This window comes from Eupeodes corollae, chromosome 1 (assembly GCF_945859685.1).
Source record: "Eupeodes corollae chromosome 1, idEupCoro1.1, whole genome shotgun sequence".
Taxonomy (NCBI): domain Eukaryota; kingdom Metazoa; phylum Arthropoda; class Insecta; order Diptera; family Syrphidae; genus Eupeodes; species Eupeodes corollae.
The window spans coordinates 219,377,693-219,395,906 of record NC_079147.1 but is presented as its reverse complement, the minus strand read 5'-3'; the positions used below and the strand labels follow the sequence as shown (position 1 = coordinate 219,395,906).

The window sequence follows — 18,214 nt, the reverse complement described above, 5'->3', positions numbered from 1 at the left end:
AGGTAGGTATCTACATATTTGTAAGGACTATTTTTCAGTCAATTATTGTCAACAAAAAATAAGTACGGTTTGTCTAGGTTCTTTCTTTCCCGAATTTCATTGGGCGTCATTGAAAAAGTTAAGTTCCTTTATTACCCGAATACCTAGATAGGTAAGTGATTGACTGAGTGACATAAGTCAGCGATCGCTTGATTTTGATTCAATCATCAAAACAACGTTTCCAAAAAATAAAATTAAATATATGTAGTCAAGATAGTTATACCAAAAGATTGAACTACCTACTATAGGTAAGGTACCTACTTACTTAGTCACCGAGTTCCTTTAAATTCTCTATCGGCATCTACACCAACACCATATAGCTTATTTTCTCGTATCCCCATACAAAACACGCCATCTACAAAAGAATTTACAAACAATTAAACACACAGACCCAAAAGAAGAAACCAAAGAAAACAACAACAAAAAAATCACAATTTCAGCTCCCACAGCCTTACAGCAATTTCAAAAAAGCTCAAAATTCCTCCTCTCACACATGTGTGAAGACAATGAGCAAATATTGAAAGAAAAAAGAACACAGGATGACCAACAAAAACAACTATAAGAAGACGAACGGACACACAGAAAAGAGTAGGAAATAACAAAAAAAAAAAAACAGAAACACAGAGGGCTCTGTAGCCAGAGCATACAGCATACAGAATACAGCAACACCATTTATTTCACCCAACACCATTCCGAAGGCACAACAAAGAAGCGAAGAAAATAAAAAAGGAACGCCAGATATTTACTCAAGTGATTGGCTGAGGGTTGCCAATCGGTCGCTTCGCTAACCGTACCCGTGCACCTTATACACAAAAACGAAGGAGTGGCTTAAAGTACACACAATTCACACCACTTCAGACCAGTCAATCGTCATCCTCGTCATCATCGTCGTCGACGTCCTCGACGTCCTCAACGTCCTCGTTGTCCTCATCGTCCTTCTTCAAATTGTCGTCCTCTTCATTGTCGGCCGTTGCCGTCTTCGTCGTCGTCGTCGTCGCCATTGCCACCATGCTCTTGGTGTCACTGTCGTCGCCTGATGTTGTTTAGAGACGACTTGGCTAGATTTTCACTTGTCCTTTTGTCAATGTGTGTAGTAGTTTAATATACCTTCTTGTTCGTATAGTCTACTAGAATAGAAAGAGAGATATATCCAAGGACCTATATGGACATGGACACAGCATTGGCATCTCGCCTTAGTTAGTTGCTATACCCACAGCCCACATAATAGAAACAGAACCATAAGAAGAACAAGAACTGGAGCCGAATCCAAATCCGGAGTCACGAATAACAAAATAAAAAAAAAAACTCTTCCACCCACCGAAAATGACAAAAACTTTATATGACACCTCTGGTGTGTGTGAGCAGCATCAGCAAACACACATCTTCTTACAAATTCTCACACGACGACAGTATAGTTGTTGTTTGAACATAGGATTGAAGACTTGGGGATAAAGATGGGATGGCAATAGGTCTAGTGGAGTAGGTATATAGCCGTATATAGCGTATAGGGTGGTAGAGCTGTAGGGATTTTGAAAATTTCAATGACCTCCCTCTTGGTCCCTAGCTCCCTCTCCGAACGACCGACGCCATTACTTATCTTTCCGTTCCGATTTCATGTGCAAAAGATGACACCGATTAAGGGAGGAATTTTTACACAAACAAAACGCTTGCCCAACACACACGTTGACGCCGCCGCTGTTACCGCTGCGGCGCTGCCGTCGCCGTCGCTACTTTGACAGATCTGCTTTTTCTTTTCCCCGAAAAGCAAAAACACCAACACTCATTTCAACACCGAAGAATGGATGAATGATAACAAATTCTATTACTCGACTTTCGAGCGACTACACTGCCACCACCACTACCACTACCACCATCATCGTCTCGTAATCAATGGGAAGAATGAACTCGACGAAATCACAGTCGAAGTGTATAAGTGCATAAACTACTCTCATCGTCGTAAAGTCGAGTCGAGTCGAACGAAACGAAACGACTTTCAACTATCACTATGATGTTGATGGTGCCATCGCCATCGCCAACGCCATGGTGGTGGTGATGGTGAACAGTTGGTGGTAGGTTTGATCTGGGAGTAGGGTTAGGGTAGTCGCTACTCGCTAAAAGAATATGGGGCGGAATAGGCGCTAGTCAAACACCAGATCAACACCGTAGGTGCGATGGTAAACACGACACTTCCAAAAGTACACCAACGAGAGAGAAAAAAAGAGCTCAATTCACTGAATACACAAAAGAGATTGTAGTGTGTATCCACTTCTATATATATCTGCTATCTACTACCTAACCTACTCAACTCACCAAAGTGGGTTGCGTTGGGTAGCTGCTGTGAGCAGAGCTGTATAAAGTAAAGAGGGGTGAATTCAGGGGTGGGTATACCTGACGTCGGTACCTACTGTGAATTCAATATAAAAAGCGACGAGATAAATAATTGAGACGAGGATGCTCAAATGAAGTGGATCTTGATGAGTTTTAATTGAATTTTCTTTGAATTCACCACGAAATATGGTGAAATTCTTAGTTGATATTGTGAATTGTATTTTTGTATACGGATGATGACATTTTTCAACATAAAAACCAAAGACAAAAAATATAACTCAAAATATGCGACATACAACATTATCCCACCCCATTACTCGCGCCGGTGACAAAGTTCCAGCCCAGCACCTCTATTTCTAGGGTCACACAGTAAAACAAACCATATACACACTTCCACACAAATACATTCAACCATTCAAATAACATACTCTGCCGAGAAAAACGTCAAAGTTAGCCATATTTGCGCCGCGCCGTGCCAAACGATGACACCAACAAAAGCAACAGCAACAGCAACAGCGACGGTGGTAACACAACAGTACCTACAAGAATACGACGGCGATAACGACAACGACATCGGCAACGACACAATCTTCATTTCTCTCCAATTCTATTGCCGTCTCGTACACTTCTTCTGGCAGCGATTTCATGTGACATCCATGGTGTAGACTAGAGTGGTGTACATGTTTGATATTCTTTGGAGAGGGAGGGGTGTAAAACTAAACCCGGTTGGTCACCATTTTTGTATCTATTCTTAGGTTTTCTCGTGTTGCTTCTCTTTTTTTCTCATATTTTCGATCTCTGACGACCGGTTGGTTGGGTTTTGCTTTAAAAATGTTTGAGCCAGTGTGTGTGTGTGAATCTGTGGTTAAACTTGTCGCCTCGCATACATAGCCACCCACCTCTATACCTCTATACAACATATACAACAAACTGGTCAGAGACAGAAGTGGTTTTTCTGGTTTGTGTCATTATCTTGCTCGGTCATACCTTTGCCGAAGAGGAGGGCAGCTAGAGTAATTCCCATAAACAAACGATGCTTGACACCATCGAGGTGAGAATGTGTTAGTGAGGATAATCCGTGGCGGCTTGGTGTCAAGTCTTATTAGAATTCTCTTGAGTGGTTTCTTGTTCGAATTCGTTGGTTCTTTTTTTTCTGCTGCTGCTTGGTTCATCGTTCATGTGACAATTGTGTGTCGCGCAATCTTTTTCACCTCGCTCCTTCGCATGGTGAAGAAGAGAGACAGCTTTATGGGTTTCGTAGCTCCATCTATCGGAGTGTAATTGCTTAAACTGCTTTTTGTTTGCCTGTGCGCGCTGCAAGTTTACGGTACACGGTACGGTGTTAGTCTGTTTAGTCTTATATTCTTATTGGGAATATTTTCTGGTTTGGGTTTATTTTTCTTGAGTGGTGGCTGAGCGCTGGGCTGGTTGAGTTTTGAGTATAGTGGGTAATGCTAATGCGAGTGTGTGCGAGCTGTCATTGTGTGGGTGATTTTTTGGTGAAAACAGGGGGGTTGCTTTGTATTGGAGATTGTATGTATTAACCAGTTCGTAAGCGACCGGCGTTAAGTTCGTATCGTGTGTGTTTACCTTTTTTCTCTATCAGCGACGGCGACGTTTGTTTTTTCCTTTCTTCACCCCTTAACCTCACCATATGCTGCTGTGCTATACACCATACATACCATACCGTAAGCGTAACCGAACCGACCCGACTCGACCGTCTACAAATGCTGTTAATCCGCGAAGGGGGCTTTTTTGTGTGTACGTTGTTGTTTATTGGGGGCAGGAAGAAAAGTTCGCATAATTGTTTTTTGAAAGCTTTTGACACCTTCGCTTGTTAGGTAAATGTGTGGTGTTCTGATGGTTCTGTTTCTGGTTCTGGTTATCGTCGAGTAAAAGGTACCTAAACGTTTTGTTGTGAGTATTTTGTCGGTTTGCTAGGTAAACACACCAAAATTAAGCAAAAATCATACATACCAAACCTTTCCCATAAATATTTATTCATACAGAAGAAGAAAAAAGTGGTGAATATAAGTAAAAGAAGAAAAATATAATTGACAAACGTCATTCTAATAAAGTGCAATCAATCCTCTCCTACAAATATCAGTTGTCATCGTGTTTTTAATCCAAAAATACCTTCCTATTTATAAAATAAGTGTGTAACTTTTGTTAAACAAATCAAAAATAATTCTAGAAATTTTTAATCAAAAGTGTGAAACAAGAAAAACAAGCAAAATAAAGTGAAATTCGAAACAAAAAAAAATAAAAAAGAGAGGTGAATTTTAAGAATTAAAAAAGAAAAGAAAAATATTGTGTTTCCGACTTTGGTGTCTTAAATTGTAATGTAATGAGATACGACGTTCAAGAATTCATTCAGCAATCTGAAGATCAAATCAGTAGGTTTGCAAATGGGATGGCATATCATCCATTCCTGCAGCTTTCCCGACCCACTGACTTCAGCGTGTCATCGCTGTTGACGGCGGGTAATCAACAGCAGCAATCAGCGACGGCCGCTGGGGCAACAATCTCACCAACATCGCCACTACTTCACCAGCAGCAGCAACAACAGCAGCAACATCAACAAACGTCTTTAACGCCTGCAATAGCCGCTGCCCAGCAGCAACTACAGTGCGGCGGACAGTCCTCACCTGTCGGTGGGCAACAGCCCCAGCTGTCACCTAGCATTGCCAGCAACAATAACAATACAACTAGTAATAATAATAATAACAACAACAACAGTAGTAATAATAGCTCTACCAATAATAATAGCAATAGTAACAATAATAACAACTCCGCAGCAACGCATCAAGCTCTGGCCGCTGCTGCGGCCGCCTCTAGCCTAGGACATCATCCGCATCACTCGCATCACTCAACTGTACCGGGCCATCCGGCGTTGGGACATTTGCCACAACAACCGTATTTTCCCGCCGCTGCTCTTGCTGCGCTCGCAGGCAGTCCGGCAGGTCCCCATCCTAGTCTTTATCCGGGCGGTTTGTTGCACAAGTTTCCTCCGCACCACCCGCACGCCCATCATCCATTGGGAACGCCGTATACGACGGCGGAAGACGTTGTGCTAGCGTCAGTGGCTGCTCATCAATTGCATCCAGGCATGAGACCGCTACGAGCGTTACAGCCGGAAGACGACGGTGTTGTCGACGATCCAAAAGTGACGTTAGAAGGCAAGGATTTGTGGGAGAAATTTCACAAGCTTGGAACGGAGATGGTGATAACAAAAAGTGGAAGGTGAGTTTTTATTTTCATTTTACTTCTAAAGTACTTTTTTTTATAAATTATAATTTGCCGTCGGCAAAATGACCTCAACTTGTTCAAGCTCGTTTTTCTTTTAAAAAAATCATCAAAACGATGGTGAATCTGTGTGTGTTCCTATAGTTAAATAATTTAGTGTTAAATCGGGAATGATACTCTTGAAAAAAGTCCGGGACGCGAGAAAACAACAAAATTAATAAATAGTTTATTTTATTGATTAACTAAATTGTTGGAATTTCATTCGATTCAAAGTAGAATCTTTATTTGTAAAAGCTAACTCCATTGCCAAATTCATTAATCTTCAGTTTTGTTATTGAAAACCAGCTTTGTACTTAAGAAAATAGGTATTTCAGACTCGAGATCTATCAAAAACCTTATGTTGACTGTGGTGATATATGAATCCGAAATTCAGAATAATGTCCTTAGCTAAATATTGACATTAACGTTTCTTTGTAATCGGAAACAACAATTAAGAACGGAACTAATAATCTAATTCGAAGCTTTTGTGGACTGTTCTAATAGGTTTTACCCGATCAAAAAAAGAACCTCACTAAATTTAATTTTCAAGCGAATGTTCTGTGTTCAATTTTAATTCTGTAAAACTTGACAAGTTAATGAGACATCAAATTAATCAAAACTAACTTCTTCGACATTTGACAAAACACTATTCTACGATTTGTTAAATGTCAAAATAATAAAAATAATATCAAACCAAAATTAAAATTGCTCCGCTCCATTTGAATATACAAATCAACTTGTGTTTAAAAATAAATTAAATCAAGTCCCATTAATCAATTAACATACACATATGTCACATTTAAATAAAAGAAATAGACAACTAACAATCGCGTGCAAAGGCTTAAAAGAAAAATAAATCCAAAAAGGGAAATATTAAATTAAATTCCCACATATCGTTAGTCGGCCATTTTAAATGAATAAAATATCAAACTATCGAATGTCAAAGTAAGAGTTTAACTTGGAAATACTCATAGTTTTTCACATATGAACCAATTTGATGGTTTTACCAATGGAAATCATTTCAAAAATGTTCTAGATGAATCAACTGTCAAAATATTTTATTTCCAATTCATAAAGGAATTTCGTTACTTCGTCATTTTTCAATTTTCTTTGAAACTTATGAGTGAAATGGTGAAAGTTTTGTCCTTATTTGACGTTTCTGCGTACAGTTTGACATTATATTTGTCAAAAATAATTTTTTTGATCGATAGTTCAATAAAATTCATATTTTGGAACAATTGATCTAACCTTACCATTGATAGTTATCCTACACTTTGTCAGCATAAATGCTTAGTCTAAACACTTTTCCTTAGATTGTTTTATGTACAGAATAAAGGTGTTCTAGCCTTAATTTAAATATTAACTATGGAATAAGTTAACATTAGATACAATTTAAAATACATTGGACGTTGTGATTTGAAGACAACAAGAAGACTTAACGAACAAAAAACAACAAGATCCAGTTGATCCTTTCATCCAAATTGAAAAATAATCTGTCAAAAATAGACTTTAGATCAATCTACCAATTTTATTTATCGTCCGATTATTTTTGTCCGGTAAATTGTTAGTGGTTACTTCAACAAAGCTCGTGTAGGAGCTCTATAAAATTTGAGTTTTTGTAAATGCAATGTCCCGTCGGCGAATTGTTATTTATATTTAAAAATATTCAAATATAAAAGAAGACTTCCGCTGCTGGAAAAAAATTGACATTTTCAACTTATTTTGTTAATAAAATTCTCAAAATCTTATTTTCTGCCCTAAGACAGTTCAAAAAGCTTTACCTGTCTTAAATTTTGAACGGCGAGTCTCTTGCAGTTAGCTAATTCACGACCCATAGAATCGTAAAATATATTAAACTGACGTTTAATGAATGTAGACGTTTTGCAAAAGATCATATTTTTATTTAAAACAACAATTATTAATTAGTCATTAAGCTTAATTCTTAACTTAATAAAATATTCTGAATATCTTGGATCTGTAAAAACACACAAAATGAAAAACAATAGTCAAAACGTCACTAAAAGTCAAATCAAAAGAGGGACATCTTTCGAAATTTCCATTGAATTCCCTTGATAATCTATCAAAGTCAATAAACTTCAAAACAAATGTAGGTCCTTAAAAGAGTTCAAAACATTTTAAAACATAAATTAAAACTTTTGTGTTCATATAAATACAATACAAAAAGTCCTATTAGCAAACGTCAAAAGCACAGAAAAAACCAAACATGTCTGTCATTCTTCAAAACTATACATAGAAATGTCAATGCAACTTCGGTACGCAGCGCCACTCAACAAAATATATTAAAAACATATTCTTCACAATTGTAAAACATTGTCGGCTTTATTTTACACCTTAATGCATCAAAATGTAGAAACTTGGCATAAAACAAATAAAAAACAAATATTAATTAAAGCCTTATCAATATTTGTAATTGAAAATCCACATACATAGAATCCATTGATTTAAAATTTAAGACATCAGCCATTTTGTAAGACCTTTTAAGTTGAACTGAACACTCACTATAGCCGCCTATTGATTTTTACCGACAACGACAAAATGAAATGATTCTTTATTACGTTTATAGATATAATGTAGTAAGTACCTATGAATATACGCGGTTTTACAATAATTACAAAATTGATCTCGATTTCATGTTTAAATTAATTTAATCGACAAATATGATGTTTTGATTAATATTCTCTTTGATGTGATTTTGCCGACAATGTTGCAGCGGCTTTTGCGTGACCGGTCGCTGCCGGTGATGTACTTAAATATTTGCACTTGTTTTAATTATTGTTTTTTTTTTTTATTTTTTGTAATAAAATTAACATTTTGAAATGAAAGAATTTCGTGAAAAGATTAATAAAATTTGGATAGAACTATCCTATCCTTTAAAGCTACAAATAATTTGTATAATTGAAATTTTATTTCTTTACTATCAACCCCTTTGTGTTGTTTTCCGCCATTTTAAATTACAAATTGATCTTTTCGTTTCCCCTTTTTCTCTTAACATTGGAGGGAATAATAAAATAATCATACCGTTTTTATAATACCATGTATCTCGTTTCTTATTTTCGTTCATCTGCCCTAAAGAACAATTTTTGATTTTGATCTTTTTTGTTCAAAAATCAATCTGAACGCTCAACAACTTCAGCGATCTTAATGTCAAAGAACCATGATGAATTTTTGTTTGTATCTCCGATCAGCCGACGGCAAATTTAGATATCAAAAACTGTCATTATTATTATTTATCTTCCCAGATAAATGTTTTATGTTGATTTTGACACATAATGTTTTCCTTAGTACGCCAGAAATATCTATGACATTGATAAAAAATAGTTCCATTGGAAACGATAGGCTTCTTGACACATTTTTAATATTTTTTGATCAATTTCATAAAAACACTTTTTTATCTTGATTTCTGTGGTTACAAAATATTGGTATATTTTAGATTCTATTTCAATTTTGTGGAAATCAAGACTTCTTCTTTGAACAATAGTATAATCGACCTTTTTTTTTTTTTGTTTTTGAAGATATCAGATTAGCAAACATCAACAACAAGCAAATCAATTCAAATTGGATTCCAAAAAAATGAATTAGTTCTGCATAAACGACCAATGAAAAGATCCAATTCTATTTTTTCGAAGCAACTGATATTTAATTAAAATCTATGAAATACAAGATCTCAGTCAGATTCTTATAAAAATGTCCTACTAATTTTTGTAGGAAAACAAATACTAGTGATGTTTTAGCTTATTGTTTATTTTATAAAAGGGATATAAGTTAGAATCATTTCTATATTTTTTTCTCAAAATCCATAGTGAGAGAGATTTACAAGAAAACCAAAAAACCTAGTACTAAATGTCAAAATCATTCTTCCGACGACAACTGTCATTAGTAATCTGTCTATTCTCCATATGTCTTGTTGACAGTTTGTCTTTTTGTCACATCCAAAACAATTTCTTAAATTTTGTAATGTTTTTTTTTTCTGGTAATCTGCGATACCATTTGTTTTGTCAAAATGTTAAAGGACTTAAATTTATTTGTTTTACACACAGTTTATAAACTTTAAAATAACGATAAATATAAGATTGATATATGTCTTTCTGTTTCAGAAGAATAATATTATAAATTGTGAACAGTCTGAAGTTTTGTATTCTAAATAATAATAATTAATAAGTTCTAATGCTTTATGCTCGATCTTCTTCCAACTATTGTAAGTTTGCTTAATTGAATAAATAGGCCCAATCTTTTGAAAAAACTGATGTTCAGAAATTTACCAAGCGAATCCTAAATTGTAAACCTTTATTTTACTTTTTCTAACTAGTAAATTGCTAATTCATAGATTTTAACTTCAAAAAATTGTAATCGCTTAAAATTGTGTTGTGTAAAACATTTTGCAGCTTAGTAAATTGATAAAAATGGCTTTAACCTTTTGCTAATTCTTTTAAAATTTTACGTAATGAGTTTTCTTTATGAAATTCTTTGTTAGATACCGATTTTCTTCGTTAAAAAGTTGGGATACATTTTTTGATTTTCTTACTTAAAAATTTAAATTAAATTGGGTGGCGCAACAGTCCTGACTGACGACTCTCAACCATTTCTGTGTGTGAGTACTGTTGTCATTGATGGAAGGGTCCTACAGTCTTAAGCCGAATCCGAACAGCAAATTTGAGAAAGCACTTTTCATGACAAGAATTACTCTTGGCAAATTTGTCAATTCTTCAATTTCTAAATACACTGTTTCTATTAATCAAATTGAACTTTTTCAATCGGTGTTGATGGCCTCAATTCTTTGACGTTAGGCAAAGTTCTTAAAATTTTTTTATTATTTGTTCTATCTTATTGTCTAAGGACTAAAACATAGCATTTGTTCTAAATTCAAATTGTTAGTATTAAACGAAAAAGAAAAACACTAAATTAAAAAGCTAAAAATTGCAATTTTTTCACTTAAGATCTTTTTACCTAAGGCCGAAGAATTCAAATCGGACTTCAAAATTGCTCTACCACGTAAGGTTTTTCAGATATTACCCTTTAAAACAAAAACAAATATACAAGACTTTAAAAAGATTTCTAAATTCATGAAGTATCTTTTTGTCGAATAAACTCGTGATAGTATTCTAAATCTTTTATCTCATTCATCGATATTCAGTGGAAATATTAATAATATTTTATAAAATGTTCAAAAAATCTTTATAAGTTGATTGTTCAAGTGCCACAAATTAATGTTAAGAAAACCGCTGAACCATTGTCTTTTTTTCAACAGGAAAGGCAACAAGGATTGCAAGTAATTCTTGTTCTTGTAACCAATCCGTCATCTAAACAATTCTAAAATACTCAAGTTTTTCAAATCCATAACAAACACTAAAGTAATGTTGAAAACGGGTATTTTTAGATTTAGATTAGATTTGTTTTTATTTTGATAACGTTAATTGCAATTTTGTACAAGGTTTACAAACAAAAAGCATTGCTTTACTGACGTCTGTCTAGTTGACAAATCATAAAAATATAACCTAGCTCAATAATATATTTTAAAACTTTCATTTATAATTCTACTTCTATAGAGAAGAGCTAGCCTGCAAAATTGATAGTATTTTTTAAGTTCCATATTGTTAAACAAGAGTATAACTTGATTTTACGTCAGTATTTCGCTACCAGAAGCTATCCTTCTTATTTCTTTAAGAACTGGACATCTACCAGCAGTAAAACTTCCTCCCTTTCCTTTAAATTGCACAATGAGCATATAATTGGTAAGTCATCTATATGAGGTTTAAAATTCAGCTGCATAACTTCACCTCTCAATTTAACCATCATTGAAATTTCAACAATGCTATTATCGTCCCTAAAATAATTCCTCTCTTCCAAGTTGTGATTTAGATGACAGTAGAGCTGCCTGTATTTAGATCCTGAGGCGTCATTCAAGCATTTCTCTCGTTTCTTTATGTCCACTGCGGAAATGAGCTGGTATAAAGAAGCTTTTAAATCATCATGGTTCCAATCAGCACACCAACTTGTTTTGTTTCGTATTGGAAGTCTATTATTGTTCATCTTCATAACTCTCAAGATGTAATCGACTTGCATTTTTAGGGTTCGTATGAACATAGGTGATAATCCTGATTCCAACATAATAACATAGTTGGGTATATTTGATGGTAGTCTAAAAATTCCCTTAACAAAGTATCGGAGAACTTTCCCAACTGTTTCGTATTGTTTCGTTCCCCAAGTTTGTGCCGAGTAAAACATGACAGACTCAGATACCGCTTCAAATATCTTGAACTTTATGCTATGTGCTATACTTCTGTTAGAAAAACATCTTTTCCAAGCTGCACTAATTGCACCTTTAGCCTTAACTAGTTTCTCTTTTAGACGAATTTCCATGCTCGAATTTTTCGATAAGTGAACTCCAAGGTATTTGAACTCGTGACGACTTAAATGATCTCTCCATTATAGAACCATTTTTCTTTCGCTGAATTGCGGCCTCCCCCTCGTTTAAAAATACAAATTTTGAACTTATTAAGATTCACCATCAAACTGCAAAGCTGACAATATTGATAAGGCGTTGTATCATTAACTAAAATGATTCAGGTGATGCTGCCAAAAAACAATGTCGTCCGCAAACAGCAATGCTTTTATTATTTGTCCGGCGAAGTCTATGCCACCTGGTAAGAGGTTTGTGAGATCTTCAATAAACGGGTATTTTTAAAACTTCAGCACAGTGTTAAAATCACAGTTCGAAATCGATATCAAAACTAAATCTATTTTTCAAACTATAAAGAAATCAAGGTTTGCTTAAAACCTCTTTATAAACAGACATTTATACCACACAAAAATATCCATATAGCCTTAGATTTATGTGTTTCGCACGTTATTTTTTAAAATAACAACAATTAATATGTACACCTCCTCCCCCCGCCTCTATTAAACAGGTAACTAACTGCCAAAATGTTTGATATAGAAATATCATGTTTCTTCCATCCATAATACCTATGGCTAATTGGCCTTACCTTATAACTTATAGCCTTTTGATGATTCAATTCTTTTCTAGCCTATATGTTGCTGCATCCAAAATATAAAGCTACGTTATGCAAAACTAAAAATCACGCAATTTGCCAACTTTTCTTTTTCTTCCATCTTTTCTCCAATTTGCATAGAATCTTGATACTAAAATTTCACGCTTCATGGTTGTTTGATGCATGATGAGGGCTGCGCTATGATTTACTCATTAAAAATGAAAACAACAACAAACAAACAACAAATATTACGAAACTATAAAAATGGCTTAGATTTTGATGAAAATTTTGTATATCATTTTGTTATCTTTGGGGAAAGATTAAATGATAAAACTTGATTAACAATAAAAGAGCATCATCTAAATTTTTCAAAATTTCTAAATAGCGCTTCATAATCTGACATATAATTCATTGTTTTATTACTTAGTAAATTGATCTAAATATCTGTCATCGTTTATAACATTTATAACAAAATGACAACAATATAAACCCATAAAACATTACATGGAAAAAATAAATTACCTAATAGATGAATTAATACTAATGGTTGTCTGTGTAATGTGTATGATAATGAAAATGCTTTTTTTGTAAATTAAAAAAATTGTAAGCTATAGCAATAACAATTTATCAATTATATGACTTATCGAAGCAACAACCAATTAATTATAGACTTGCAAATAAATTTAACAAAAAAGAAATATTCAACCTTTTTAACAACAAAATAGTATCCGAAGTGAAAACTTGTGAATTCATATTTTATTATGCATGAAAATTTTAACAAACCTTACTGAAGGTAGCTACTTACCTCTAATATAGAAAGATAATAATTATGCCGTGACATATTCTTTATGAATGAAAACTTCACTTCACTGTTGCATTTATTGTGTTTTGTTGTTATCTTCATATTAATTTATCACCATCGGCGTTGATCTTCATAAAACCGAACGAAAGGCCTTAAAACCATTCATTCAAACTATACGATGTAAAAAGGTAGATTTTACTATCCGTTGTATGTTTAAATGTAAATGCATTATCAACATCTAACCTAACTACTGCTGAAACCCTTAACGAAAAAAAAATAATAAACAGAGATAATTACCTTTGTTATTAAAATGTAAAACATGCATCTGGAAAGAGAATCTTTTTAAATTAATTTAAAGTCTGAATTGTAAAGTTGCACCTGAAGTTTTTTTTTCTTTCGATAAATAGCCAATTCAGTGATTTTAAAACAGAAAACTTCGAAGCCTTTCTGACATTATATTTATTTTAAAGAAAGCAATCGGAGTTTCTTAAAACCATTACCTCTTAGTGGTTTAGTTCTACTTTGACAGATCACACTTGCAACCGTGCGTCGCGTCGTTAAGTTTCTTGTCCCACACTTTTCTACCGTTCTAGGGCAATCCAATAGTAATAATCTCACCTCTAGGAATTCTCGCCAGTATGCCCTAAGGCCCAACTTCGTTCGTACTGCAAAGTACAGAGATTCGTTCTTAAGGCGTACTTAGCGAATGTGAAAAGCTTTACGACACTCTGTCTTACTTAAGCATTGCAATGTTCAGCAATAATGCGGCAAATATTATCAGTCTCTGGCTAATCTGCGTACACAAGCTACTTCACATAACCGAATAAAAAATAGTCCAGCGGTACTAAATTCCATGATCTTGGAAGCTTTTAGATAATGTGGTTATCAAAAGTTTTCCTTAATACATTTATTGTTTCGATGCGTCGGATTGACCGAACCTTTATTTTGGCAATGGAGGAAGTCTATTTATTATGAAATGGCCAACCATATCGAACATAAATCAAGCGATAGCTGTCAAAAATACCAACTCCGAAAAAAGTATTGCCAAATTGAAAACCATACGTTTAAATAGAACATAATTTTTGTACTTCCTCATAATGTAATAATTTTTAATCCTATACTGAAAATAATATTAATTTTTAACACATTTGTTGTTATTGTTTGTCAGAAAACGACCATTTTCGGCTTAAATATTGTACAATTGTCCGTTGTCTAAACTTTTCTAATATCAAATTAAAAATACAAAGTTAACATATTTAGGTTTTATGAATTCAATAAGAATTACCAAATAAAAGAATTATATATTTTGTTAAAAAAAAGCAAAACTTAATCTTCTGGACTGTTAGTCAAATTGCGTGTAAAAATACAATCCGCGAATGCAAGTTCTCAATCAAATTGGAGTTATTGTTTATAAGGTAAATGAAAAATACCTATAAATAAAACAAGTTTTATATCTACATATAATTTAAAAAATAAAATAACGACACGTTGAAAATACTATTTTGAAAGTAATATCTATCTCGACTTTCGCCTTAAAACCATCACATTCGAATTTAAAAATGTTAATATAAGTAAAAAAGGTGTTTTGTATACAAAACTCAAGTGAAATTTCACTTAAGAATGCAAAGACTTCAACTAAAGGAAAAGACTTCAAGTGAGTTCAAAGAATGCATTGAGTCTAAAATGATTGCTGTTTTAAGGATCAAATTGTTGGTGATTGCAAGATTTTAAGTCCCAATCTTTAATTGAAACCAACGAATTCAATCTTTAAGTTGAATCCAATAAATGATTTCGAATGATTGCATTCCCAAAAGATTACATTCTTTTATCTCTTCACGAATTTTATTGATATTGCAAAAATTAAACTCGGTAATGCTATTTTAAAGATGGATTCGATTTCCGAGGCCTTCGAAAAAATAAACTTTCATTGCTAAGAATAAAATCTTGTCCAACAGTTAAAATACGAAATTTTTAAGTTAAGATACAATTAACAAATATCGTTATAATTTAAAAAAATAAATAAAAACAATAATTCCTATAGACCAATCTTAGAACCTTATAAGCTTCTCCAAGTTTAATTTTTATTTAAATCTGGTTGAAAATGTTTTCAAATATAATGTTTTATTATGGTTTGTACCTTGCATCAACGATGTTATGTGTACGAATATGTAGAATCATAAAATTAAACGATAAAATTCAATAGATACAAGTTCTAACAATTATGACAGATGATGAATAAAATGTATATATGTATCTTTCTGTAGTTTATTCTTGTAAACACAATATTTCTATATATTTCAGTTTTATTAGGTAGCCTCATTGACGCCATAAATATTTATGTCTTGATTTATGTAATGTTTTTATTTAATTATTAGTTATATTTTTATTGTTTTTGTTTTTGAAATAGAGGCATAATACCTAGTGACAGGTTGATTGCTATTCAGTATTATCTTTAAAAAAGACGTTAAAAATATTTCTAACAGGTCAACATTTGAAAACGTTCATATTCTAGTCTTAAATTTTGTTTATTTAAAACATTTAAAAGGTCGCACTACTTTTTTAGGGAACTTGGGACTTTAGGTATGCAATACTATTCTTGGCTGGCGGCCATTTTGCTGTCAAATGATTTATTTTTAGTTTGGTTTGGAATTTCAAAGCGTGATTGACGCTGATCCCAACTGTCAAACTAACACTCTTAGGTTAGGTTGAGGTGGCTACCGACAGCTTAGACCAATATTTGGTCCGTTGTGGTACCACATGGATTTAAAGTTCGCACTAGTTTTTGGAGAACTTAGATCTTTAAGTTGGCAACACTATTCTTGACTAGCGGCCGTTTTGTCAGCTGTCAAATGATTTATTTTTAGTTTGGTTTTTAATTTCAAGAATTAAGGCCACAGGATTACCTGGCAGATCGTAGTGAATGGGCTCAAAGCGTGAATGACGTTGATAGCAATTGTCAAAAACACTCTGGTAAGGTTAAGGTAGCTACAGACAGCTTATTTGGTCCTTTGTGGTACCACATGAGCTTTGAGAAAAATGTCACAGTTTCTAAGTTAACTAGTATCATTGATTTAGAAGTCTTCTACATAAGTGGAGTTTTCGTCGTTGTGATAGGGCAGGCCATAAACATAAAAGGTGAGATCCTGTCTCATCTTTTTCTTCTTTAATGAAATTTCTGCAAACATCGTTTGCAGGAGTTTCAAGTCGAAAAGTGGCATAGTCCTCTAAAAAAATACAATCTCCCAACAGAAATGAGTTACTTTGGGCGTTAAGCATCAAACATTCACCAAATTAGTTAAGTTCACAGAAAAGACATAATATTAGTCCACTTGTGGTTCGATTTCTTCATCATCATCATGCTTTATCAATTTATCACATTTACCGATGTTCCATTTCCATTTTTTACAAGTTCGTCAGCTTTGCAATTTCCTTGAATGTTTTTTACAAGTTTGTCAGCTCTTCAGTTTCCTGAAATGTTTCTCATGACCCCACACCCAATGAAGTAAATGTTGAACTGTTCTGCCATCTCCACAAAAGATAAACGACAATTTAAAATAATTTTATGGCAGCTTCACTATCTAAGAAGATGCGTATATCACGTTTTTTAGAATCGTATGATTACTGACTTTTTGTTTGCTATGGTTTTGACAAGACGGTACGGATTGTCACAGAGCTCGTTCCACAATTGATTTATTGAAGACAATTTTTGAAAACCGCATAGTTTCACGTAACGGATATATAAATTCGGGCGATTTCTCTGGGGCTATGTGAAGTCGCTAATATAATCAAGATATGACCGAAAAGTTCGACCACTTAGTTGAAAACGGTCCCCATATTATTGTCGATGTATGGCCACTATTGTTGAAAAAAGTTATCAAAAATTGAATTGAAATTTTTGTGAAAATCAAAAGTTAAAATTAACTTTATCAAAAAAAATAATTAAAACTAATAAAATCTATAATTTTCAAGAAGAAATGGTAAGAAAAACTTTGGAAATTTAGATTTTCTAAAGAAGTTCATTTAACAATTTCTTCAAGGAGGGGGTTTGTTCGTAGATTACTACATTAACATGTGGTGTTGAAGCGAACTTGAAGCTAGTCTCAATTCTTTATATAACTGAATCGAGTTGGAATGAGCTTGATTCGCCTCGATTCCGGTTGGGGATCGGAGTCGATTCAAAATTTGCAAAGAAAAACCTGTGTGGTGGAGTTGGTCTTACAGATAATGCTTTATGGCCTGTTTATTTGCATATTTTTGTACAAAAAATATAGTTTTGTTTTATAAAAATTAAAAAAAAATTAACATGGTGTTGAGCTATTCAATTTTTCATTGTTTAACATGAATCAAACTATCTCACTTGCACTTCATAAGAAACATCGAAACACCATTTGCATTTTAGAAAGTGCTGTCAAACTTAATTATTTTTTAAATCTTCTTGTGCGGTGGAAACTCTAAAAAGATTTATTTAATCTAAACTGAGATAAAACTTTAGTGGAAACATAAAAAAGCAAAATAAGTCCAGTCCATTTCCACTAGCAAAACTAAATAATATCAACAGTAATAGATTGATTTTTACCCCAATGGAATACACACATGATTCTAAATGCACAACGAACACAGCCATCAAGATACAAATGCAATATCAATCGTACCAATCATTTAAGAACGAAATCACATAAGATCCATTCGAGACTCGTATAAATGTCAAAAACCCATCCCAATATTTAGTTTCTAAGACTTTATTGTTTGT

The 18,214-nt window shown here is 33.5% G+C and overlaps 1 protein-coding gene across 5 annotated transcripts in view; it reads left to right on the top strand.

Annotated features, from left to right (window-relative positions):
* The first annotated feature begins 3,078 nt into the window (after positions 1–3,078).
* Positions 3,079–18,214, top strand: part of LOC129943401 (optomotor-blind protein-like) — a 164,673-nt gene continuing 149,537 nt past the window's right edge. For 2 of the 5 annotated variants that reach the window (XM_056052825.1, XM_056052821.1), the window contains exon 1: positions 3,085–5,610. In XM_056052825.1, coding sequence (XP_055908800.1) covers positions 4,715–5,610 — 896 coding nt within the window. In that variant the 5' untranslated portion in view covers positions 3,085–4,714. Of the gene's footprint in view, positions 5,611–18,214 lie in introns of all 5 variants that reach the window. The other 3 variants (XM_056052820.1, XM_056052824.1, XM_056052823.1) reach the window with 3 other exon arrangements.